At 42.2% G+C, this 26,888-nt stretch overlaps 1 protein-coding gene across 1 annotated transcript; it reads left to right on the plus strand.

Annotated features, from left to right (window-relative positions):
* The first annotated feature begins 789 nt into the window (after positions 1-789).
* On the plus strand, positions 790-11,955 carry FGB (fibrinogen beta chain). The gene is made up of 9 exons (XM_073576396.1): positions 790-926; positions 1,063-1,080; positions 2,004-2,204; positions 2,527-2,710; positions 3,739-3,966; positions 4,168-4,281; positions 6,156-6,278; positions 8,356-8,641; positions 11,273-11,955. The coding sequence occupies exons 1-9, from the start codon at positions 840-842 to the stop codon at positions 11,499-11,501; spliced, it is 1,470 nt and encodes a 489-aa protein (XP_073432497.1). The 5' UTR covers positions 790-839; the 3' UTR covers positions 11,502-11,955.
* Positions 11,956-26,888: the final 14,933 nt, after the last annotated feature.

Genomic DNA, 26,888 nt, shown 5'->3' on the forward strand with positions numbered 1-26,888 from the left:
CTGGGAACCTTATAGGGTATTTTCCCTTGTCCCAGATTATTAACATCAGCCCCCAGCCATGGGCCATCCCTCTGCTGGTTATAAAAATTGCGTGCTAGCCTATGCCATTTTTTAAAATTAATAATTTATTTTACACAGAAGTTTCACAGCTGCTGCTGAATACAACTCCCATCATTGTCATCTGGTTGCCCTGATCTCAGCATGACCAGGAGACAACGATGAGAGCTGCCTTCAGCTGTCGTTGCCTAGGAACAGCGCAAACTTGTTCCCAGGTGCCGGTATGCGTCACGCTGATGATGCACGGATGTCATCAGTGTGCATATGTGCAGCACGCATTTTGTCCGTGCTGTGCAGAAAAACTTATGTGTCTGTGGGTTATTCACACGGACAAATAGTCTGTGTGAAAAATCTGACATGTGCGCACCACCATTAAATACAATGGGTGTTCGTGTGTCCACATTTGCAGCCCTTAAAAAACAGACTGCATACAGACACAAAAAAATGGACATGGGCCCTAAGGGACACTACAAAGTTTACCAACTAAGAATTACCTTTTCTTTTTTCCAGTAACAAAAAAATAATGTCTAGGATAAAATGTAGAGTTTGTCAATCTGACCAAATATTAGAGTAGGAGTTTTGCAAGATTTCTACTCTACTGATACCACCTACACGACCTAGCTCACAGTTCCCGTAAATGATAGGATTGCTTGCTTACCTATTAACACTACTGTGTCTGTGTACATTAGTGACCCTATCAGAGCAAAGTCAGGGGTCATGTGTCATTACCTGGAGGCTATATAAAGAGAAGATTACCTCCAGAGAGGTTATCACAGCAAAGCATGGCTAAATTACTCCGGGTGGTCGTGTTACTAGTCCTCTGCACCACCGCAGTGTGGTGCGCCAGCGATTATGATGATGAAGAAGGGGTAATTGCATCATTGTGACTATTTTCTTTTTGTTCATTATAATAGTTTTGCTGATTTCATTTGTGTAATTATTTTTGTGATTTTGATTGCATTTAGGATGTGTAATAATTTTAACTTGTTTTTCTCTCTTTTGTAGGATGCTGCTGGAGAAAAGGTAATAATTAATATTATATCACATTTAGATCATATCTTTTCATTTATTACATGCAACATGAGCATCACATTTATTTTTAAAGAACGATTGCTGAAAGATGTTTGTAGAATGGTGTGATATTGAAAAATGTGTGCAATATATATATTTTCTCTTTTCAAGTTCATAGAGAATAAATGCTGCTAAACAACTGAGCCATTTAACACCATGGAATAGCATGAATTTGATCTGGTTAGATAATATTAGCAAGATAAAGAGAAAAAGAATCTGGCACTCCCTGGTGTGAATAAAAGATTATAATGCTTTATTAAAAGTGCAATCCAAAAATTAGTAATGTTTTGGTCTTGAAAGTCATCATTTAGGGCTGCCACCTGTTACTAACATAGGGCTATAGTCCGCTTTATTTCAATGATAGCAGTTTGTCTGATGAAGGTCTGACTTTCAAGACCGAAACGTTACTGTTTTTTGGCTTGCTCTTCTAATTAAGCATTATAATCTTTTTTTTTTCCACAAGATGTAGTGCTAGATTCTTTTTTCTTTATCATTGGATTTGTGGAGTGGTAGCCTATCCGAGTACCCACCCACATGGAGTGACCGATATCTTTTTTCCAGGATAGTATTAGCAGATAGAGTATGGCAGGTGATAGAGCATATTCCATAGCATGTTGAATACTTATCAAAAGGTGCACGCTTTTTATGAATATTGTACATAATATTTAGCCATGCCTTTGTGTTATCTGGGGTTGTTCAAAGACACTTTTGTAGCCAGAAAAGTGCTGAAAGTTTGCTAAACCAATCACATTTAGCTTTGTTTGTGTAGGTGAAAATATAGGTGAGTCTTCCTACTTCTACATATGAAATTAATGAACAGTATGTGCATTGATTTTTTTTAAAACTGTATGCTGATTTATTGAATATTATTTCAGACCTCAGACACAGTTGATGCAAGAGGACACAGGCCACTCGCTCCAGGACAAAGACTAGCCCCAACAAGGAGACCTCCTCCACCACCAGTCAGTGGAGGTGGCTACAGAGCACGTCCAACCAAAGCTCCTGTCAAAGGACAGAAGAAAGAACCCGAAGTGTTTCCTGACAGTGGAGGCTGTAAACATCTACAGGAAGAGTTGGTAAGAGCATTTTTTAAGGATATATAAGGCATGAAAAATGAAGAGATAAGAAACCAAAAATAGTTTTCTTGGGATGTCCAATTAGGTCAGTTATGGCAACTTTATGTATACAAAGAAACATACGAAGAGTGTACAGGATAGTTTTAAAACATATGCCTAACCCTTGAAATCTTGTATTTTTTGATAGTGGGTTGTATTGATTAGGAATAATCTGACCAAGAATTTTAGATGGTGAAATGCTACTACTTGAGTATCTGCTTTATGAGAAGTGAATTTCTATTTTTCGCTGATACATAACAATTCACATCTTTCACTCTTCCAGGGAGTGTTATGTCCCACTGGTTGTGAACTGCGTACTGGTCTTCTAAAACAAGAGAGGAATGTCAAAAACTCAGTGGCTCTCATTCGTCCCAGGCTTGAGTCACTGTCTCATTCATCAACCAATATATTCAAGTATGCCTCTCTCCTTGGAGAAAAAGTCAAAGAGCGACACGAACTCAACAAAGGTAGATTTTCTATAATGTCTTAGCATATAGTGAATGTGCCAGGTAGCAGGGGAATGTGCAAGCAATAATTGCATAACTGATGCTATTAAATATAATTTGACAAGGTCAATATCTTTCTAAAGTTATGCTCCGATGTCCATACAAAAAATCATCCAATTTTCATCCAGAACAGAAGTTTTTCATCTGCATTGTCATCCATATGGTATCAGTTTTTAATTATCAACAGTGAATAAGAATTACAAGACCAAAAACCGTTTCCTATTTCAAGTATTGTAATGTACCTGTAAAAATCAGATGTAATATGATTAATTGATTTTTATGGTGCACCCCTAGACTTGAATAGGCTAGTCTATTCCAAAATACAGGAAAGACTAGTGCATGCTACAAGTTTTTTTTACATGGACAAGGACATTCTGTTTGAGTGAAAAAACAATGCTGATCTGAATAACCCAATTGAATGACATTGGTCCTAGTGCTTTCTATGTGATGTCAATTTTTTCTCATTGACTGCACTCTGAAAAAAAAAATTGGTTGTGTGAACTCACCCTTAGGGTTCATACTCACTTGTGAGAGACTCTCATGATTCTCGTGCGAGTCTCTCGCATGAAAACCTGGCACTGCCGCCCGTACTGGGACCGGAGCGTGCGGCTGCATAGAAATACTTGTAGCCCCACGCTCCGGTCCAAGTGCCGGCGGCAGTGCTGGGTTTTCATGCGAGAGAAATCGCGCGAGTCTCTCGCAAGGGAGTATGATCCCTTAGGAAAAAATAGCATTAGCTTGCCGTGTCTCTTGCTCTAGTTTTCTAACAGAAGAAAATCAGTACATCGAGCATTTCTTTCTATAAATCTCAATCTTAGTATGAATATTTTCAGTGCATTTGGCTTCAGCGGTCATTTTTCATGGCATCTAGAAGTGCTACTGACGTGAATGGAATATGTAACGTAAAATATAAATAAACCTTTAATTGGTTTTGCAAATCCATGAACAGTACATCATGTAAATGTGACATATTTCCTTTTTCTTTTTAGAAAACGACAATGTTATTAATGAATACGGTGTAGATCTGGAAGAACAGTACGTTTACATCAAGGAAAATGTGGACACCAATATTCCATCCAACATCCGCATCCTCCGCCAAGTGTTAGAGAATCTAAGATCCAAAATCCAGAAGTTGGAAGCCACAATTTCCTCCCAGGTGGAAAACTGCAGATCTCCATGTGTTACAACTTGTAACATTCCAGTGGTATCTGGCAAAGGTACGGACTATGGCTTCTCACATTACTATCCAGCTGTGGAAACAATATGCAGTAACTAAGATAAGCAGAAGAAAGGGCCGAAGCACAACTGCTAGAATAGTGCGGTTACTTTACGAAGGTCTACATGTATTTTACACATGCCTCATGTATTTCCTTGCACTTTACTAGAAAATGAATGATTTATTTTATGTATAAATGCAGAGTGCGAAGATATCTACAGGAAAGGCGCCGAGACGTCAGAGATGTACCTTATACAGCCAGATGGATTCTTCAGACCATACAGAGTTTTCTGTGACATGACCACACAGGATGGCGGTAAGTATGCCAATAATACAATTACCTCTGGAACTCACCAGGAAACATTTCCACAATCAAGGGACACCTTGTAGGTGGAGTTTCTTGAATAAAGACCTAAAGTGGCAGGGTTAATATTGTATTTTTATTAGAAATGGGGCAGCAGCTCATTTTCCAGCACATTTTACTAGTGCAGGTATCAATAATGCTCGCTAAATTGTGATAATTAGTGTAGTCTATCTAGTCTGATAAAAAAATGAAATATCGGCTTACCGCTACACTGACAGCAATGTCCAAATGTCCAACTCATTCATAAGATTGGTGCACAGATGCCTCCAGGGTAAGTAGCAAAAATAGGAGGTAGAATGGGAAAGGGAAATAAATTTTTCCTCCTATCCTTGTTATCTAGTCTGATAATAATAATAATAATCTTTATTTTTATATAGCGCTAGCAAATTCCGCAGCGCTTTACAGTTTTGCACACATTAGCATCGCTGTCCCTGAAGGCTCATGACCTTTCTGGTCATGATATTGCTATAGATATTAGTGATATAATCAGTGACTTCCCAAGTCCTTAAAAAGATACTGGTCCCAATTCATCACAGCAATTTTCCCAAAACTTGGAGTTCCGCAAAACTTTTGCTACTTTTGGCATTTTTGTGCATGGTTTTCCAAGCTTCATCAAAATGTGCAGAGCCAGGAAGGGATGGTAGTGCAATACCACAGCTCATCTAATTCATGATGAGCTGTGGTGTTACTTACCCCAGAAATCAAACTCCAGTCATGGACTGGAGTAAGATTTCTGGTGTGGTACACAGAGGTGCATGCTAACTGCTTAGATGCTCCTGATTCATTAAGAGGCATGCCCATCTTAATGAATGAGAAGTGTATGACCATCAACATGAGCAGTGAGAAAATTCCCTGTCTTGGTGAAACGGGGCTACTGGGTATCATTTTCCAGTATATTTTTTTTATATGTGATTGGATGTTTGAACCAGAGAATAACACTTAATTTAAAAAGGGTCAGGGGGCTAAAAAATATATTAGAGGAATTACTTTGAGAAATCTTCTGCAACTCCCATTCTGATGCCTACCTAGTCCCCAGAGGTCTCTACTCCCTAGTCCCTAGTCCCTTTCTACATCTGCAGAAATATTTGGAAATACCCACAAAGCCAATCACTGGCCTGCCTTAACCATTGATTGGCTGAGTGGGCATTTCAAGACACTTCCTGTGAGATGAGAAAGAACCAGGATGTTGATGCCAGTGGGACTGGATTAGCTACTTAAATTTCCACCCCTGCACTATGCACCACGCTGTGGTTCTTCCTGTCCAGCTAAGAGCTGTGTAGCAAAAACCAAACAAAGTGTTACCTCAAATTGCTGTAATATATACTCACTAGTAATGAGCGAGTATAGTCGTTGCTCGAGATTTCCTGAGCATGGTAGGGTGATCTCCAAGTATTTGGATGTGCTAGGAGATTTAGTTTCTATCGCTATAGCTGCATGATTTGTGGCTGCTCAACAGCCTGAATACATGTGGGGATTGCCTGTTTGTTAGGAAATCCCCACATGTATTCAGTCTGTCTAGCAGCCGCAAATCATGCAGCTACGGCGACAAAAACTAAATCTCCAAGCACATCCAAATACTCGGAGCATGCTCAGGAAATCTCGAGTAACGAGTATACTCGCTCATCACTAATACTCACAATTTTTTTTTATTACAACCACAAAATCATGACAAATCATAGAAAATAATGTGCACAACCACTTTGTGTGAATATACATCTTGACATTTGTTTCATGTAGAAATTAGTTGAAAACTGATTCAGTAGCCAGAATGTTGTATAGACATGGCTCATGTAATGCAGAATTTAACAAATTATGACATTTTTTAGGATGGACATTAATCCAGAACAGACAAGATGGCAGTGTTAACTTTGGCAGAACATGGGATGGCTATAAGAATGGATTTGGAAATATTGCTTTCAATGGAGGAAAAGGAATCTGTGATGGCCCAGGTACAGTTCAGTTACGTCTGTTCTATGGGCTATTGTCGTGAAACACAATAGAGAATAACACATGTCATAAGTTAGCGGCTAGCAAGTTGTTCCAATAAATCTTTGGCCACTTCTTCATTAATATACAGGATTGTCAATTTCCAGCATAATCAGTAGTGATGAGCGAGTATACTCGCTCAGTACTTTAGTTTGTGTCACTGCAGCTGCATGATTTGCGTCTGCTAGGCAGCCTGAATGTGGGGATTGCCTGTTTGTTAGGGAATCCCCACGTGTATTCAGGCTGTCTAGCAGCCGCAAATCATGCAGCTGTGGTGACACAAACTAAATCTCAGAGCACGCCAAAATACTTGGAGAACACCCGAGCATGCTCGGAAAACTCGAGTACCGAGCATACTCGCTCATCACTAATAATCAGGAGATATACATCTTAGAGTTAGAGATGGGAGAATCGATTCGCAGGACTCTGATCTGTCAGCCTGGTCAGTAATCTGTGACCGCTGAAGGGGAGACCTGCAAATCTCCTTACATCCTGCTATTATTTGGATGACATGACGCCAGTCTTGCTAATCTAGAGAGATGTTTGGATCGGTGGGAGGCAAGGAGCTACACAGGGTTGCCATCCAACCATCACAGATGGCTGATCTGTACACGGGACCGGAGACCTGCAAATTGATTTTCTAGTCAGGACACTTCTGATTACACTTTTAACCTTGTACAAAAACCTTATTTAAAGGGTAATTAAAGGTTTAAGAGTTTTTTTTTCAATGTTATAGCCTCTGTTCAGTGCTGTTGATTGATGGGGTTTGGGTTCATGTCTCAAAGCATTGAGACTTTCCATTAAGCCTCTACATTGCTCTGCTCGTGCTTGAGCATAAACTAAGCACTTGGTTTAATCAGTGGATGTTCCGGGTCTTTAGACCCCTCACCCATCAACAGTATTGAATAGTGGCCATAACATATCAAAACATGTTTCAAAGTTTAGTTATTCTTTAACAAAGCCATGAAATGATCTCAAGTGTTAGTAAATTTACACATTAGCGTATTTCATATAACTTATTTCCATATAGTTTTACTTATATTTTATGGGGGGCAGAGTCATTGCAGTTGGGTGACTCGAATTCCTATCAGCAACATACTGTCATGATACCAGTGCTGGGTGACCAGCACTTCTGGGGTTAATGTTCTGATCTCAGTGCAGACTCTCACCTGCACACCTGGGACCTATTATGGTGGCCTCTCATTGGTTCTGGGGAGGCTTCTTATAGCCTCAGGAAGCTCCCATCCCCCGTCAGTTATACTTTCGCCCTTGGCATTGTGTGGTGACCCCTGAGTGTGATAGTGCTGTGTTCTGGTTGCTTGATTCTCTGTGTATGACTCGGTCTGTTCTCTGGATATTGCTTTGGATTCTGCCTGGTACCTCCTGTGTCTGTTTGGTTTTGATCTCTGCTTGGCCCTGATTATCCGTTCTGTCTCATCCCTGGTACTTTACTGATATCTTGTGTATGACCTTTGGCGTTGTCTGACCTCCCGTCTGTTTATCCCTCCTGTACCTCGCTGGTCTGTACTGTGCATGACCTCTACTTTGCCTGACTCTGAGTTCTCTAGCTTCTCTGAAAGGAGGGTGCTAAGCCCCACCCCCTTGCAGTCACATGACCATAGGTCCTATGCCGGCTTGCTGAACTTCAGCATCCACAGGTCCTGTGCATCGGTACTTTCTGGCTGTACCTGACCCGGGTACCGCTACATTGTGGGTGAGTCCCTGCTCAGTGGAGGCTGCACGCTGGCGCTGACAAGATCCTGACACTCAGGACGCGCGCACTGGCTCAGTGAGCAAGTACAGTGCGGTGTTCTTGACACATACAAGCTGTTCTATGGCAGCCTATGGTTACTACACAACAGAATGAATACAGGCTGCCATAAAAGACAGTCTATATTCTGCTGAGGTTTTGCAGGGCCACATTGGTTCCATAAAAAATGTGAAGGTATACTTTAAGCTACAGTGATTGGTATCAGAATATTTGAAGGTGCTCCATGCAGTTCTGTAATCAGAAAGTTAACAATGTCTGACTTTCCTCAGGTGAATACTGGCTGGGTAATGAGAGGATTAGCCAACTTACTAACCTTGGACCCACAGAATGTTTGATTGAAATGGAAGACTGGGATGGTAACAAAGTTTCAGCCAAGTATACTAGTTTCACCGTGCAAAATGAGGCAAATAAATATCAGCTCTCCGTCAGTGGCTACCAGGGTAATGCTGGAAATGCTCTCATAGAAGGTGCTTCCGAACTGAGAGGAGAAAACAGAACCATGACTATACACAATGGCATGTTCTTCAGTACTCATGACAGAGACAATGATGGCTGGTATGTATGCCGCTTTCTTTGTAACTACTCTTGTTCTAACAGAATGTCCTCCAGTGACATAAGCTCTAGCTTCGCTCCACTCTTCTATAAGTTCTGAGATGGCTAATACTGTAACTGCTAAATTGACTTTTTGCCAAAGTCATATTCATCCTGTTCATTCAAAGCCTTAGATGATAAATTAGATTGTGACAAATGAATCTAATTACAATGCGGGTTATTATTTATTTATTATGCTAACATATATAGTGCTATCATATACCGTAGCGTTTTATAGACATTATCATCATCATGGCTCACAATCTAGACTCCCTATCAGTATGTCTTTGGAATGAAGAAGGAAACCCACACAAACATGTGGAGAACACAAACTCCTTATGAATGTAGTTCATGAGATATGAACCCAAGGCCCCAGCCAGAGGCGTATCTAGGCTCTCTGGCACCCGGGGCAAGAATTCGGTTCGGCGCCCCCCCCCCCCCCCCCCAAGGACATATGCGACTTGCACACTTAGCCATATACCCACGAGCTGCTCCTCCTAATGCTCTCAATGTTCAGTAAAAAACTGAGAGAAGCTCGTTGTCAAGTATTAAAATCGCACATGAGTGAAGTGTCCATGTGATGACTACTGGAACCTGCAGAGCTGAATCCTGACATTGCAGCTTCTGAATTCTCACAACGAATGCACTGCACACATTTAGGATTCTCCCTTGCCGATGTACAGTCATGTCAGCACAAGTATGTGATTTATATACTTCTGGCCACATTCCGACTAGACGTGCCCGGCCTCGCTCCGTTCACTTTCATTGAGTGAGGCCACACATGTCTAGTCAGCATGTGACCATATGTATGTAAATTACCGGCACGAGAGAATCCTAACAGCGTGCAGTGAGCACTGTGAGAATTCAGAAGTCTGCAGTCACATAGAATGACTGCAGACTCCGTACAAACCTGGACAACCCCTTTAATGTTCCTAACAAATAAAAACATGAGAATTAGTCAGTAGCACAAATAATATTTACATCCAGGTACCTTATAGATGACGTCGTCTCTGCAGTCAGTCTCCTTTTCTTCTAGACCCCATGATGAGTTTTCTCATCCACATCTCGTCTCTGTAGACGTCCATCTTCTCCGGTCTTCTGCAGCAAATCTCCACACGACGCCCTTAAAGATAGAAGTGTCATTATAATGCTCCTAAATAAAAATATCTGCAATATACTGTCTCCTCACACTATTCCCCTCCCTCCTCATACTGTCCCCTCTAGCATCCCACCTGTTCACCATACTGTCTCCTCATATATTTACCCCCTCACTCTCTATACTGTCTGCTCACACATATCCCCGACTCCCCATACTGTGTCCACTTACATTAACCCATTCGCTCCCCATACTGTCTGCACCAATCCCCCATACTGTTTCCTCATACATACTCTTTATTTTGTGTCCTCAAATCTCCCCACACATTAAATTCCCCCATCCCCAATCCCCCACATACATTAAGTGCCCCCATCCCCATTCCAAATCCCCCCACACATTAACCCAATCCCCACTCATTAACCCCATCACCACTCCAAATCCCCCCACACATTAAATAACCATCTGCACTCCAAATACCCCCACACATTAACCCCCATCCCCATTCATTAACCCCCACACACATTAACCCAATCCCCATTCATTAACTCCCGCACACATTAACCCAATTCCCACTCATTAACCCCCATCACATTAAATAACTCCCATCTCCACTCCAAATCCCCCCACACATTAACCCCATGGCATCCCCACTCATTAACCCCCATCCCCACTCTAAATACCCCCACACATTAACCCCCATCCCCACTCATTTATCCCCGCACACATTAACCCAATCCCCATTCATTAACCCCCGCACACATTAACCCAATCCCCATTCATTAACCCCCGCACACATTAACCCAATCCCCACTCATTAACCCCCATCACATTAAATAACTCCCATCTCCACTCCAAATCCCCCCACACATTAACCCCATGGCATCCCCACTCATTAACCCCCATCCCCACTCTAAATACCCCCACACATTAACCGCCATCCCCTCTACAAATCCCCCCCATCTCCCATCTTCGGTGGTTCTTCAGCTCCACAGTGGAGCACACTTACCACCAGCGTTTGCTTTGGGCGCCGGGGAGTGACGTCAGCAGCGTGATCACATGACATGATCACGCTGCTGACGTCGCTCTGGCCCGGCGGTCAGAGCTTCAATTGTACAGGCGTAATTGCTCCCTGGGAGCCGGCACGCGCTCCTTCTCTGCGCCGGCTGTCAGCTTGACAGCTGGCACAGAGAACTGCCGACTCCCAGGCCGGGGGGGGCGGCAGAACGCAGCCGCCAGGGAGGACACTGCGGACCACTGCATTGGGCGGCCCGACTGCGCCCCCTGCTGGCTGTGCCCGGGGCAAATGCCCCGGCTGCCCCCCCCTAGATACGCCACTGGCCCCAGCAGAGTAGTGCTATCCACCGTGCTGCCCATGTGTTATCCCATGACCATCAGATCCACAAGACAGAGTCCCCCTTTCTGTGAATCCAGACTTTGCTGTTACATATTTGATCACGTTTATGTTTTCTCACTTATTCAAACTACTGTTTTATTTCTAGGATACACGCAGATCCAAACAAACAGTGCGCCAGAGAAGATGGCGGAGGTTGGTGGTACAATAGATGCCATTCTGCCAATCCTAATGGCAGATATTACTGGGGAGGACATTACACATATGATATGGCAAAACATGGCACAGATGATGGTGTTGTATGGATGAACTGGAAGAGATCCTGGTATTCAATGAAGGTCATGAGCATAAAACTCCGCCCGACCTTCAGCAATTAAAAGGATTTAATGTGGTACCTAAAACAGCAAGATGTCAACGTACAAGGTGCCATAAGACTTCATCAAACACATTGAACACTTAAAGTCACCCATATGCATGATTATCTATGCATTCCTCTAGGAAAATGCGTGAAGCAAACATCCTATTGCCCACAATAAACGCAATAAGCAGGGTATACACCATAACATTAGGTAAAATGTTACAACACAATGCTGTCTAAAAGAACTTGGGAAATAGTTGTGCCATGAGGGCAACAATTTGCTGATGTTCTCTGTTTTCTTATTTATGAGTATTTGATTTTTGGAGTGTTAGCAAATCTACTAACTGGCGAGTCTGGCTTCAGTCAAAGAATGGGCATATCAAGGAACAGGTTGTTCAGTGCAAAATGTAGTTATGGTGATGTCACTTAAAAGCTGTGTACCAATAAAGATGCTGAAGTATTGTCTAAAGTGATTGATTTCCTGTTTGCTTATGGAGTAACTCATTAACGGATGGCCTTTATGTAGAAAAACATCACATTTCCGTTTACAACACATTATGGAACATATGTTAGTAAATCAGAGGTTGTGAGTATCAGCCCAGTGTTTGGTGATAATGTTTTATTAATGCACCATTATACTGGCATATTTCTATATTTTTATTTATGTTGGTGAGTGTTTTTGCAAAAGTGTCAACAGGAGATGCAGCCATTCTAGTAGTTACTTTAACCTCGATAATAATGTAACATATTGATATAAAGGTGCGAATATTAGTTTAGAGTAACAACCAATATGGCTGTGCTTCCTGTTGTCAGTTTTTTAAGAAAAAGACTGCAACTAAAAAAAAAATCTCTAAGAAAAACTTAACAAACTTCCGTGTTACTTGTATTTACCCAATTTAAGAAGCTGCTGGGGTACATGAAAACAAGAGCAAAGGCATGTTGGAAAATCAGTTATTACAGGGGTTGTCTGGTCAATATCTGGGTGTTAAATGGTCTTGCGGTATTCTTCTGGTGGAACTACTGCCATCAGCTATAACCTGGGAGGGATTTCAGCAGCAAGTGATCAATAAATTTTCACAACAGCCACAGATGAACTGAAACATTATACTGATCTTATAGAAATCAACAGAATGCTTATTGTTTGTATTCTTTGTAGTTGTAGCTGTGCCCCCATTCACAAATCCATGTGCAGTGGCGTAACTAGCGTCCGATGGGCCTATATATGTCCCTCACCCTGGCCCCATCCATACATATGTGCACTTCATCATGGTATATATGTCCCTCATCCTGGCCCCATCTTGGTATGTGTATGTATGTATATATATATATATATATATATATATATATGTCTTCCATCCTGGAATATATGCTCCCCTTCCTGGCCCCATCGTGGTATATACAGTATATCCCCCATCCTGGTATACAGTATATGTCCCTTATCCTGGCCCCATCCTGGTATATATCCCCATCCTGGTATATATGTCCCTTATCCTTGGAATCATAGAATCGTAGAGTTGGAAGGGACCTCCTGGGCCATCTGGTCCAACCCCCTGCTCAAAGCAGGATTCGCTAAATCATCCCACACAGCTCTCTGTCCAGCCTCTGTTTGATGACTTCTATTGAAGGAGAACTCACCACCTCTCGTGGCAGTCTGTTCCACTCATTGATCACTCTAACTGTCAAAAAGTTTTTTTCTAATATCTAATCTGTGTCACCTCCCATTCAGGCTCCTCCCATTTGGCTCCTATTAGTATATATATCCCCCATCCTGGTATATATGTCCATTTTCCTGGGCCACATGCAGGTATATATCCCTTATCCTGGCCCCATCCTGGTATATATCTCCAACCTGGTATATATGTCCCTTTTCCTTGGACCCTATTAGTATATATATCCCCCATCTTGGTTTGTATGTCCATCATCCTGGGCCCCATCCTGGTATATATATCCCCCATCCTGGTATATATGTCTCTTATCCTGGGCCCTATCCTAGTATATGTCCCCTTTTCTGTCACTGTTCTTTAATGCATGAAAAAAAATAAATGATTCTACTCGCCTTACCTCCGCTCCCCTGCCGTGCAGCGTAATCTTGTGAAGCTGGCAGCTGACTTTAGCGTGCAAGCGACATGATCGCATGAAGTCACTGCTATGCTCCCCCAGTCACGCACACTCCAACGTCAGCTGCTGGCCTCTGATGGCCGGGAGCGTGTATTGCCAAGCATGGACCATACGGGTCACTGCACCGTAATAGAAAGAACACCATGAACACATCTCAAGATGGTGCTAACGTTAGGTTCCCAAGCCGTTAAAGCAACAAATATAAACCTAGCACTCAACTTAAAGGTATTTGCAAGGAGGTTTATTGTAGTACACGAAAAAAGACGTTTTGGTCAATGTGACCTTCTTCAGTTATGAGGAGAATAATCTCTCTAAGGTAATGAGCTTGTCAGAGTATAGGTGAGGGGCAAACGTGCCTCCAGATGCGGTGTCCACTGGCCGGTGGACACTGCATCTGGAGGCACGTTTGCCCCTCTCCTATATTCTGACAAGCTCATTAAGTTAGAGAGATTATTCTCCTCATAACTGAAGAAGGTCACATTGACCAAAACGTCTTTTTTCGTGTACTACAATAAACCTCCTTGCAAATACCTTTAAGTTGAGTGCTAGGTTTATATTTACAGCATCGTAATACACTTCAGCTAAATGTGCGTCTGAGGACGCAAATCCAGTTGAAGTTTGTGCTGGTGTCGGCGAGTCCCTCACCCTCATGGGCCCAGTCACAGTCACGACCTTTGCGTTGTTACTCCCCTGTCCATGTGTCATGGACTGATGCATAAACTATTTGCAGCATTAATGGACCCCCCCTCCATTTTCATTTAAAGGGTTGTCCGGTCCAGAATGGCAATTCTGCAGTCGCTTTGAGTGACTGCAGATCTGTGAATCCTCCCAGCGCACGTACAAATGGACTGAGCGAGGCAGTGCCCACTAGACGGGTTCTGCCCGGGATTATGCGCATCACATGCTTGACTACCTTTCCCAGCACAGCCACCGACGAATCCTCAAAGCTCACAGTGTGTATGTTCGGAGGATTCTCAAGTCTGCGGTCACACAAAGTGACTGCAGACTTATCATTCTAGACCAAACAAACCCTTTAAGAATTACCTAATAAGTTATCTGGGTCTTTGAAAATAATAACATCCAGTCATTACTCGTACTTGGCTGTAATAATTTATCTAAATAATCTGTCCTATCATTAACATACACCAAAAAAAAAAAAATTGTCTGTTAACATGTAAAAAATGCCCATAGGAAGAAAGAAATCAGGGCAAAATCTGAACGCACTTATATGCAGAAAAAAAAGAAACAAAAAGGTTCTTAATCGGTACATAACACAATAGATAAATAACACAATTTCTAACAACAGAGTATCGCCACTCCCCTGTTCCGCAGACAGCTTTACCCACTTTGTTGGAGCTGGGAAAAAATGGCATGAAAACACCAAAAGTTGAGTAATTTTACCGCAGCCGCCAGTTGCACAAAAACTGTGCTCAAAAATTGTGAAACATTTCAAAGCATTTTACACAAGAATAGACATGTAAAATTTCTGATGAATCAGGCCTTATGTTGTTAGGGTATGTGCACACGTAGTTTTTAGTCTCTGCGGATTTTGTAGAGAAAACCGCAGGAAATCCGCAGGACAAAGTGCTGCGGTTTTTCTGCGGTTTATCTGCGGATTATCTGCGTTTTTTCTGCGGTTTTGCCCTGCGGTTTTATACCTCATAATGGATGAGGTGTAAAACCGCAGCGTTTCTGCACCAAACAATTGACATGCTGCGGATTGTAAACCGCAGCAAAACCGCGCGGAAAAAAACGCAGCATGTGCACAGCTTTTTTTTATTTCCATAGGAAATAAAGGTACTGTACAACGCAGCAAAATCTGCTGCGTTTCTGCAGAGCCAAAAACGCTGCGGAAACGCAGCAGAATCCGCAGCGTGTGCACATACCCTTACAAGAGAAAGCCAAATGGTACAGATCCTTTTTGCCATGTAAGCTGGTTCAGAAACAGAAGTATCCGGACGTATATGCACTAAAGACATAAAGTAACTTGAGAAACACAATGGGGAAAAGTTCTAAAAAGAAACGTGGCAAAAAAGTGCCATCAATTTTATGAAATACTCAGGTTTCGGCAACTACAGAAGCTACCACAATTCAACAAATAAGTACAACAGATGCGTGTAACCAGAAGTTGTGCATAAAGATTTATAGATAGCCCTTGTTTTGTGGTATACAGGTGCTTCTCACAAAATTAGAATATCATCAAAAAGTTAAGTTATTTCAGTTCTTCAAAACAAAAACTGAAAATAATATATTATATAGAGTCATTACAAAGAGAGTGATCTATTTCAAGTGTTTATTTCTGTTAATGTTGATTATTATGGCTTACAGCCAATGAGAACCCTAAAGTCATTATCTCAGTAAATTAGAGTACTTTATAACACCAGCTTGAAAAAATATATTAAAATCCGAAATGTTGGCCTACTGACATGCACGTTCAGTAAATGCACTCAATACTTGATCGGGGCTCCTTTTGCATCGATTACTGTATCGTGGCATGGAGGCGATCAGCCTTTGGCACTGCTGAGGTGTTATGGAAGCCCAGGTTGCTTTGATAGCAGCCTTCAGCTCGTCTGTATTGTTGGGTCTGGTGTCTTTCATCTTCCTCTTGACAATACCCCATAGATTATCTATGGGGTTAAGATCAGGCCAGTTTGCTGGCCAATCGAGCATAGTGATACTGTTTTTTAAACCAGGTATTGGTATTTTTGGCAGTGTGGTCAGGTGCAAAATCCTGCTGGAGAACACAATTTCCATCTCCAAAAAGCTTGTCGGCAGAGGGAAGCATGAAGTGCTCTAAAATTTCCTGGTAGATAGCTGCGCTGACTTTAGCCTTGATAAAACACAGTGGACATACACCAGCAGATGACATGGCTCCCGAAACCATCACTGATTGTGGAAATGTAAAGCAGGTAAACAGATGCAGTAAAGCAAAGGGGCAGACAAGTTAAACAGTGCAATTGTGGTTCAATGCAACACTCTTTCTATCAACTTTAACTTATTGTGACTCCGCTGTCTTTTAGTTGCCTTTAGACTGATAGATGCCGACACTGCGCCTTCAGGTTTTCCCGCCCAGCACATGGTCACACTTCTGGCAGCAGCAGGCGGTCACCGGTTTTGCCTGCTGAGCCCCTATACCATTGTACTGCAGAGCTGGATAGGGAAGCTCCGCACAAGTCTCTCCTCGGCAAGTACTCCCCTGCGCACTCACCAACAACTGGATGCATGCACCACGATATCTCACTTGGCGCTTGTCCCACGGTGCATCCACCGGTACCTGACTACCTGCACCCTCTGCTTCACTCGGCGCCCATCTCCCTGTGATCCCAACGGTACCCCGGAGTCCTCACTGACTCCGTCCCTGCTTTCTCGCTCCTTTGGTGGGAACTTTCTGCCTTTTCCCGCACTAAACTCTGCCTTCTCCCCTCATTTACCATGCCCCCTTCTTTCAGGTCAGGGGTACTTTCTGTCTCCTCTTTCCTTCCTCCCTGCAACACTGGACGCGGCCTCGGCAGTTCCGGACCCGGCGTCTCAGAGGTACCCACAGCCCGGTCCTCTTCCTTACAGAAACTTTACACTAGACATCAAGCAGTTTGGATTGTGTGCCTCTACACTATTCCTCTAGACCTAGACTCTGGGACCTTGATTTCCAAATTAAGTGAAAAATTTACTTTCATCAGAAAGCAACACCTTGGACCACTGAGCCAACAGTCCAGTTCTTTTTCTTCTTTGCCCAGGTAAGACGCTTCTGGCATTGTCAATTGTTCGTGAGTAGCTTGACTCAAGGAATGTGACATTTTAAGCCCATGTCCTGGATACATCTGTGTGTGGTGGCTCTTGAAGCAATGACTCCAGCAGCAGTCCACTCCTTGTGAATCTCCTCCAAATTTTTGAATGGCTTTTTCTAACAATCTTTTCAAGGCTGCGGTTATCCCGCTTGCTTGTGCACCTTTGTCTACCACACTTTTTCCTTCCACTCAATTTTCCTTTAATATGCTTGGCTACAGCACTCTGTGAACAGCCACCTTGTGGAGTGTGTCTATGACTGCCCTCTGGACATCTGTCAAGTCAACAGTCTTCCCCATGATTGTGGAGCCTACTGAAACTGACTAAGGGGCCTTTTAAAATGCTTGGGAAGCCTTTGCAGGTGTTTTTTGTAAATTAATCGAATTTACTGAGATAATTACCTTTGTGTTTTCATTGGCTGTAAGCCATAATCATCAACATTAACAGAAATAAACACTTGAAATAGATCATTCCGTTTGTAATGGCTCTATATAATATATGAGTTTCACTTTTTTGTATTGAAGAACTGAAATAAATTAACTTTTTGATGATATTCTAATTTTGTGAGAAGCACCTGTAACTCCACTATAGAAAATAGTACATATATTTCTTATAATGCTTGACTGGGTTTGAGTAACTGAGTCCTAAAGAAAGACCCAGACATCTGAAAAAGTGCACTAGGGACGCCATGGCAGAGTTAAGCATGTGCCTCACCTCTAACAACAACATGATGCTGGGATGCGTGGACCCCACAGGCGTTGACATGTCTAGAAAGACAGAACCTAAGATAGAAACAAAATGAACATATACCCTGCTGTAAGTAAGTAAAAAGCAGTAGTGCATATACAGTTTATAACATAAGATACTTAGTAAACACTGTTTTTGATCACAAAAAAGTGTGAAAGTCATCCAATCAGCGCCAAGGTGTTCCACAATTGGGAAAGGTCCTAAATTCTAGTATTAAAACCTTACCATGTGTCAAAATTGACTTCAATGTGAATAAGGGCCAAGCAGAACCAGAGCCCAACTATAGACAGCCAGCCATGGGAAGCTATGAAAAAGCAGACCCAGTTGATTAAGGTCATGGTACTTTCTATTACAACCATGGTCCTGCCTGCGTTGATTGTTCAAATTAACTTCAAATTCATCCTGTTTTCACTTATGAAAAGTGACCAATGATGTATATTGCATCCATCATATCATTACCCTGCAGCAGTTAAGAAGGAAATTGCAATAATTAGCAGATAACACCAATGACATTTGGTAATTATCTGTGGTTTACGACATGATGTTACTGACTGCTCAGGACAGATTGCTATGTTCTGATAAAGGATACTTTCTTTTAGTTACTAAATAACGTGGACTACAAGATTTTGGCAGCCAAAAGCCAAAGGTGAGCTTCAGTATGGATTGTCCTCGTCTTATCACACCTTGTGTTCACATTTTAGCAGTTCACCTTTGATATTTAAACAACATATTTGCTAAAACTAAATCAATCTCTATCTGAACTTTGGAGCAAAAAAACTTTTGTTAGGCTTTGAATCAAAGTTCTTATTTGTATACAATGATGTGGACGAATGCATGTCGAATTTACTGACGTTTCTAAAAACTTTAAGGTTTTTATGACTAAGTAAAACTCAAAGACCCAACCTAAAACCCAAAGCAATACGTTCCACAAACGATGATATTCATACTGTCCGTGGTGCATAAATACAATTCACTGTCAGTACATTATGGAATATCACACAATGATTCATCATGATTGACACATGTTCACACACATGCTTACTTTGACTAACAGATTTTTACATCTAATCACACATTCATCAGCGTTGGTCAGACAATTTAAAAGGCAAAGATGCATTCTGATAATATAAGACCCTTAGGTTCTTTAGTTGTCTATACACCAAAACTAAATAACATCTAAATCCCCCAGGGAATAGGTAATGATGTTTTTTGCATGCTGGATCTTCCAACTTTATCATGATGAAACAATCACTGACCTCAGGGAGACCAGCCAAAGAAAACACTGCGGCTGCCGTCAAAGGCGCTCAATCACAGTGAAATCCTTTGCCGGCTGCCACAGTGTTTTCTTTGGCTGGTCTCCCTGAGGTCAGTGATTGTTTCATGATGTTGGTCTACTAGGCATTGCTCCCACCTAGCCAGAATCCTACTCCACACTGATGAGGGGCAACACCCCAAAACAGCTGTCTGTGGATGGATACCTGGCCTTGGTATTTTCCTTGTCATATCTGTAAACTCGTAAAGAGCTGGCTATTGACTTAAAGGGCCACTTAATATGGTGGTAATGGTGGTTTCCGAAAGGAGCCACGCCTTGGCTGGGTCCTTCCCTGGAGGAAGATCTGGCTAGTCCCGTGTTTAAGACTCTTAAATGAGGCTCCACGGACTTTATTTGCATATTCGTATTTCCCAGGGAGCAATGCACCTAGGATTTCACTGTGATTGAGCGCCTTTACCGGCTGCCGCAGTGTTTTCTTTGGCTGGTCTCCCTGAGGTCAATGATTGTTTCATGATGTTGGTCTACTAGGCATTGCTCCCACCTAGCCAGAATCCTACGCCACACTGATGAGGGGCAACACCCCGAAACAGCTGTCTGTGGATGGATACCTGACTTTGGTATTTTCCTTGTCATATCTGTAAACTCGTAAAGAGCTGGCTATTGACTTAAAGGGCCACTTAATATGGTGGTAATGGTAGTTTCCGAAAGGAGCCACTCCTTGGCTGGGTTCTTCCCCGGACTAAGATCTGGCTAGTCCCGTGTTTGAGACTCTTAAATGAGGCTCCACGGACTTTATTTGCAACTTTATCATGATGGTAGATGTCAAAAGAAAAAAATGGACATGTTGAGTTTTAAAGGGCTTGGCCATTTTATTCTTTAAAATGTGCTGGAAACAGCATATATAAACACTAAGGCCACATGCACAAGTTGATTATTTGTTGAGTTTTTAAGCTCAGTATTTATAAACCAAAACCAGGAGTGTGGCACCGTGGAGAAAATTAACTTCTCAGGGGGAGCTGCCGGCTTTGAGTCATGCAGGTGTGCCAGGGTGTCTTCAGTCACCGCTCACAGCACGGCGAGTGGTGGCTGTAAGCCCGAACACTTTGACTCACAGCCGGCTTTGCACTAAAGCACTGTCAGTCAAAGTGCCAGGGCATGCCTACAGCCGCCAATCACGATATAGTGAGTGATGATAGTAGCCACGCCGGCACACCCCATTTGTAAGGCAAGAAATCCCACTTATTAAACCTGACAGGGCACACCTGTGAAGTGAAAACCATTTCCGGTGACTACCTCTTGAAGCTCATCAAGAGAATGCCTGCCAAGAGTGTGTAAAGCAGTAATCAAAGCAAAAGGTGGCTACTTTGAAGAACCTAGAATATAAGATATATTTTCAGTTGTTTCACACTTTTTTGTTAATTATATAATTCCACATTTGTTAATTCATAGTTTTGATGCCTTTAGAGTGAATCTACAATTTTCATAGTCATGAAAATAAAGAAAACTCTTTGAATGAGAAGGTGTGTCCAAACTTTTGGTCTGTACTGTATTTTACTTCACGTTAGTGGTAAAATTTATTCGATATGACTTGCGTTTATTTATGAAAAAAACGGAAATATGCCGAAAATTTTTAAAATTTTGCAATTTTCAAACTTTTAATTTTTATGCCCTTAAATCAGAGAGCTATGTCACAAAAAATGCTTAATAAATAACATTTCCCACATCTGTATCTTCATCTGTATTCAATCCATATGGCATTCATTTTTATACATCCACAATGAATAAAATTTACAAGACCAAAAACAGTTTCCTATGTCAATAATGGCAATATAAGTTTATTCTATGCACAAATCCGATTAGACGCTTCAGACCATCCCGTGCTTTTTTCAATATTGACTCTTGAAAAAAGCCGGGGATGGGCTGAAATGTCTAATTGGATTTGTGCATTGAATAAACAGCAATTACTTAACATGTGAGTGCCGGGACCTTTTCCTTCCATTGCATTTTTCTTTCCACAATCACCACAACCTGGAATGGAGTGCCGACCTGTTACCTGTTCTTTAATAATGGCAATGTAATCTGTATCTGTAAAAATCAGATGATCTGTATGGGATCTGATTTTTTTTTGTCAACCCAAATGCTTGAATGGGTAAGTTTCATCCAAAATAAGTCATCACCTGATTGTATAACATTAGTTTGTGTGTGGTCAGTTTTTCTCACAGATAGCACTCAGACCGAAAATACGGGCATGTGAATGTAGCTTAAAGGGAATCTGTCACCCCTTTTTAGTGATATCATGTAAAGATATCACCCAATTGTGCGTCCCATAAGGATTCTTTTAGGATTTTTTATTCCCCCCGACCCCGCATCTTTGATGCAAAAATACCTTTGTTATCTTGGTGAAGAGGTATGCAAATCGCCGCGGTCCGGTCCGATGGGCGTGGCTTAGTCGGCTTCTCCCAAAAGTCTTCACATGCAGGACACACTTCCGGGGCATAGACCGCGCTGGAAAATAGCGGCGCATGCGCAGTACCACTTATATGCTTCGCCCACAGTTGGGCAAAGCATACTGCACAGGCGCCGGAGGCCTTTTTGAATGTGCAAGCGTGGAAACCAACGTTATCTGTGCTATTCACAGATGAAGATTACGCTCAGCAAGCCGAGGAGGGGGGGAAGAAGCCGATTAAGCCACGCCCATCGGACAGGACCGTGGCGATTTACATACCTCTTCATATCTATCACTAAAAAGGGGTGACAGATTCCCTTTAAGGCTGGTTTTACACTTGCCGTCGTTTTTGCAGTCCGTTATAAGCCGACTGATAAGATGGAGGAAATACTGAGACAGTTGGCCACCTCTCAAGTACGACAGCAGAAGTTGCAGGAGGAACAGCAGCAAACCAACAATTTAATTCTGTGCAGATTGCGGCTCTGCGAGAGGCATGTTCCCCAGCAACCGCATACCAGTCGGAAGCCCAATACAAGGTCCAGTCAGCGCTGAGCAAGATGGTGCCTGAGGACGACATGGAGGCTTTTCTCACCACCTTTGAATGCACTGCTGAGTGGGAGAGCTTGCCGGTGAGTCAGTGGGCTGAGGTGGTGTCCAACTTCCTGACGGGAGATGCCCAGAAGACCTTCATAGACCTCAGTTGGGACAATGCCCTGGACTATGGAAAGCTGAAAGGTTAGATCCTTGCCAGACTGGGGGTTAATACATATGTGCGGGCCCAACGGGTATTCCAGTGGACGTTTGAAGAGACTCGCCCTGCCCGGTCTCAGGCCTATGAATTGCTGCAACTGGCTAAAAAATGGCTGCAGCCTGAGACCATAACCCCATTACAGATGGTAGAGAGGGTGGTGGTCAACCGGCTGGTGAGGGCTCTGCCAGAAGCCATACAGTGTTGAGTGGGGCAAGGGGAACCGGGCACTCTAGACCAGGTAGTAGGACTGATAGAGCGATATACAGCAACTCAGGACTTTATAAGGGACACTGCTCCACTGTGGCTGTCATGTAAGGCCCCGCCAGCCAAGGAGCCTGGGAAAAGTCCCCGACCCTCTAAGGTCATTGGTCACTTTCATGAGTGCAGTTTCTGTAGAATGTAAGGGGCAAAAGCCAGACTGTGACGGATCTAGGAGAGAGTGAGTGGAGAGGTAAAGGGTAAGGCAGGAATAGGCCAGGTACTCCAAGAGTTTAGAGATGAAAGGGAGATTGGAGACTGGTGTGTAGTTATTTGTGCAGGATGGGTCGAGATAGGGTTGTTTTAATAATGGAGTAATGATAGCGTGTTTCAAGGAGGAGGGGAAATTGCCAGAGGAGATGGAGAGATTGAAGATTTTAGTTAGGTGAGTAGTGTTGACTGGAGAGAGAGACTGGAGGAGATGTGAGGGAATGGGGTCAGTAGTGCATGCAGTAGGACGAGAGGAAGAGAGGAGCCTGGAGACTTCTTATTCTGTGATGGGATCAAATGTGGAGAGTGAGCCAGAGGAGATGCAGGGAGGGATGGGAATCCTGAATCCAGGTTTCAGTGAGAGCCAACAGATTAAGAGAGTTGTTCAGAAAGTAGGTGTGCAGGAAAGGAAGCTTATTGCATATAGACCGTGGATTCCATAGTGCACAATTAACCCCTTCACGCCGCAGCCCATTGTCATTTTTGCATTTCTGTTTTTGGCTCCCCTGCTTACCAGAGCCATAACTTTTTTATTTTTCCATCAATATGGCCATGTGATGGCTTATCATTTGCGGAACAAGTTGTAATTTTGAACAACATTGGTTTTACCATATTGTGTACTGGAAAACGGGAAAAAAAATCCAAGTGCGGTGAAATTGCATAACAAAGTGCATTTCCACTACTTTTTTTTACCATGTTCACTAAATGCTAAAATTAACCTGCCAATGTGATTCTCCAGGTCATTACGAGTTCATGAGCATGTATAGGTTGTTTTTTTATGTAAGTGGTGAAATAAAAATCCAAAGTTTGCTAAGAAAATCGCAATTTTTCGAGACCCTTAGTGTCTCCATTCTTCGGGATCTAGGGCTGGGTGAGGGCTTACTTTTTTGCGTGCAGTGCTGACGTTTTTTGATACCATTTTGGTGTAGATACAATCTTTTGATCGCCCGTTTTAATGTAATGTTGTGGCAACCAAAAAAACATAATTTTGGCGTTTTGGCTTTCTTTCATTACGCCATTTACCGATTGGATTAATTCTTTTTATAGCTTGATGGAATTGTTTTAATTCTTTTATTTTGAATTGGGCAAATGTGGGGTGATTTGAACTTTTATATTTTTTTTATTTTTTCATATTTTTTAAAACTTTTTTTTTTACTTTACACTGGCTTCAATAGTCACCATGGGACACTGGAAGCTTTGATAATCCGATCACTCGTGCTACATAGAGCAGGGCTTCAGCCCTGCTCTATATAGCAGAAATGCTCACTTGCTTTGAGCACCGACCACAGGGCGGCGCTCATAGCAATCCAGCAATGACAACCACAGGAGTCTGCTGCAGACTCCGGGTTGTCTTGCCAACCCATCGGCAACCGTGCTTATGTGACACATGCAACAATGGGCAGGATAAATGACACACTTCAGACGAGATCGCATTAAATGCCGCTGTCAGACATTGACAGCAGCATTTAACAGGTTAACAGCTGTGGCTGGATCGTGTCTGTTAAGGGTACATGTCAGCTAATGAAATCAGCTGAAATGTGCCAGGAAAGATGTGGGCTCAGCGCCGGAGCCCACATCAAAGGGAGAGACATAACATGAGCAGTAGGTGTACGGTGCATGTCGTGAAGGGGATAAAGAATGGCGATGAAGGAGTACAGCTAATGTTAATAAGGTTAGTAAGGTTTTTATGTGAGGAGAGGGATGGGTTATCTTCTGAAATAAGTAGCAGAAAAAAGAGAAAGAGCAAGTAGTTCTTGGATTTGTGAGATTGCTTATTGTGCCATTTCTTTGGGCAAGATGGATTGAGGTTTTTGAGGAAAGTGAAAAGAGCATGAGAGCTGTACATGGGAGAGGGAAGGAGAGAGGGGCTAATGTGGATGAGTGGCGATGGAGGGTGTATGGGGCAGTGAATGAGGATGGCAAAGGTACACAGGAACATGGAAGTAGAAATAAAGCACATGGTTAAAAGGGATTACAATGTGTGGGTTACTTGACTCCTGCCGTGACTAGCTGCCATTGAATTAACTGCAGCTTCTAGATACTTGGCTTTGAGGATACCTTGTTGAGGGGGACAAATGCATATACCCCACACACGTACACCCCTTAGGATGCTTTTAGATTTATAGGCTGACTAGATGGTCAGGTTAGTTGTATTGAGGTATTTTCATCTTGCAAACAGCAGAGAGTTTATAAATTTTGCTGAAATAACTTTATTTTACAATTGGAGTCGAAAAATTTTGATTGCAACTGTACTCTTTCATGTGCATATGATTGTTAAATGGTTATCCTCATCTTAGATAGCATATCCAAAGGATATGCCATTAATGTCTGAAGCATAAAGGTCTCACTCCTGAAACCCACCTCAAGATTCAGAAAGAGTCCTGCCATGTTCTGCCTGGTGCCATTGCAATCATAAAGTTGCTATACATGGCCGTCTCTCTCTGTTCATCACTTCTTTAGAAATTTAGTAAGTACTATAGAATTTCGACAGCTATTTAGGATTTTTTGGTGAACGTGAACAATCCACTTGTTATTATATTATTGTGAAGTATTTCGATTGTTCTTGTTCCATTGATTTATGACAAGCAGCTGAAAGTTTGTAAGTTTTACAAATAAATTGTGGAATTCACAGCCAGCAGTAGGTAGCGTTCATACAGACACTGGATTCTTGAAAACAATGTTATATTTATTTCCAGCGTTTCCACTATATCAAAACAAAACCATAAACATAAATCCCCAGCCTTGTCCAGTCGCTAACTAAACAATATAGATCCTGGCTACTTCAGACACTGCTGAGCTAGTCCCAGTCCGGTCCCACAAAACAGCTATCGTCCAGAGCAGCCAGTTATACTTGCAGTTTGGGGCATACGGCCTATGCAGTCTCTTCTCAGAGAGAGATTCTGGTTTGTCTCTCTCTTCAGCCCCAACACAATCCAGTCTGCTCAGCTTCCCCCAGCATCCAAAGGTGAACAGCTATTGTGGTTATATGCAAAGCTAGCCAGGTGCAAATAATCCAAGTATGTAGAGCTAGGATTTAACCATAGCCTACCTGGCTTTACTGAAGAACATAATTTGTATTGGGTGTCCAATAACTTTTTTTGCAATTGTACTTTCATTATGTATGCAATATATGTATTTTGATTAATGAATAATTTAGTAAAATAGTTATTTTGCTTGCTTTAAAGGAGTGGGTACAAATAATAAATTAGTCACTTCATCATACATCTTCCAATATTAGCATATATTGGTCCACACTTTCAAACATTTCCAACTGTTTCATCTCCATAAGAGGCCATAATTCCTTGAAGCACGTGGCATTTTTTTGCACATGCAGATTAACGAAGCCTATGTTGCGCAAAGTTTTGGTGTCATCTATCTGATAATTCCTCATTGTGTCCAAATCTTTCTTCCAGGACCTGAAATTTTCAAGGTGGGTTATGAAAGCCTGGACATTTTGACATGATCCTTTGCAAGTGCGTATCTTGATGTCAATATTGACCTAAAGAAAAGTGAAAACATCACACATAAAGTGATAACTTGTACTATATACACCATACACAGTGTATATCAGATATCATACATCATATTTATCAGCGATACACGATGATACAAAAATATAGAGTTATATGTAACTATCAAACTATAATTTGATCTAGTCTAGATAAGATTGTGTTAAAGGGAACCTGGCAGCAGGATTGTGCTCAGGAACCTACACACAGTGTCAGGTCGGCACCGTTATACTGATTAAAATGAAACCTTGGTTGATGGGATCCGTCTTGTGGTTGTTGTTTAATCTTTATTTTCAGTTTTCAGTTACTTA

The sequence above is a fragment of the Dendrobates tinctorius genome, unplaced genomic scaffold (genome assembly GCF_039654945.1).
Source record: "Dendrobates tinctorius isolate UK_male_01 unplaced genomic scaffold, ASM3965494v1 ptg000008l, whole genome shotgun sequence".
Taxonomy (NCBI): Eukaryota; Metazoa; Chordata; class Amphibia; order Anura; family Dendrobatidae; genus Dendrobates; species Dendrobates tinctorius.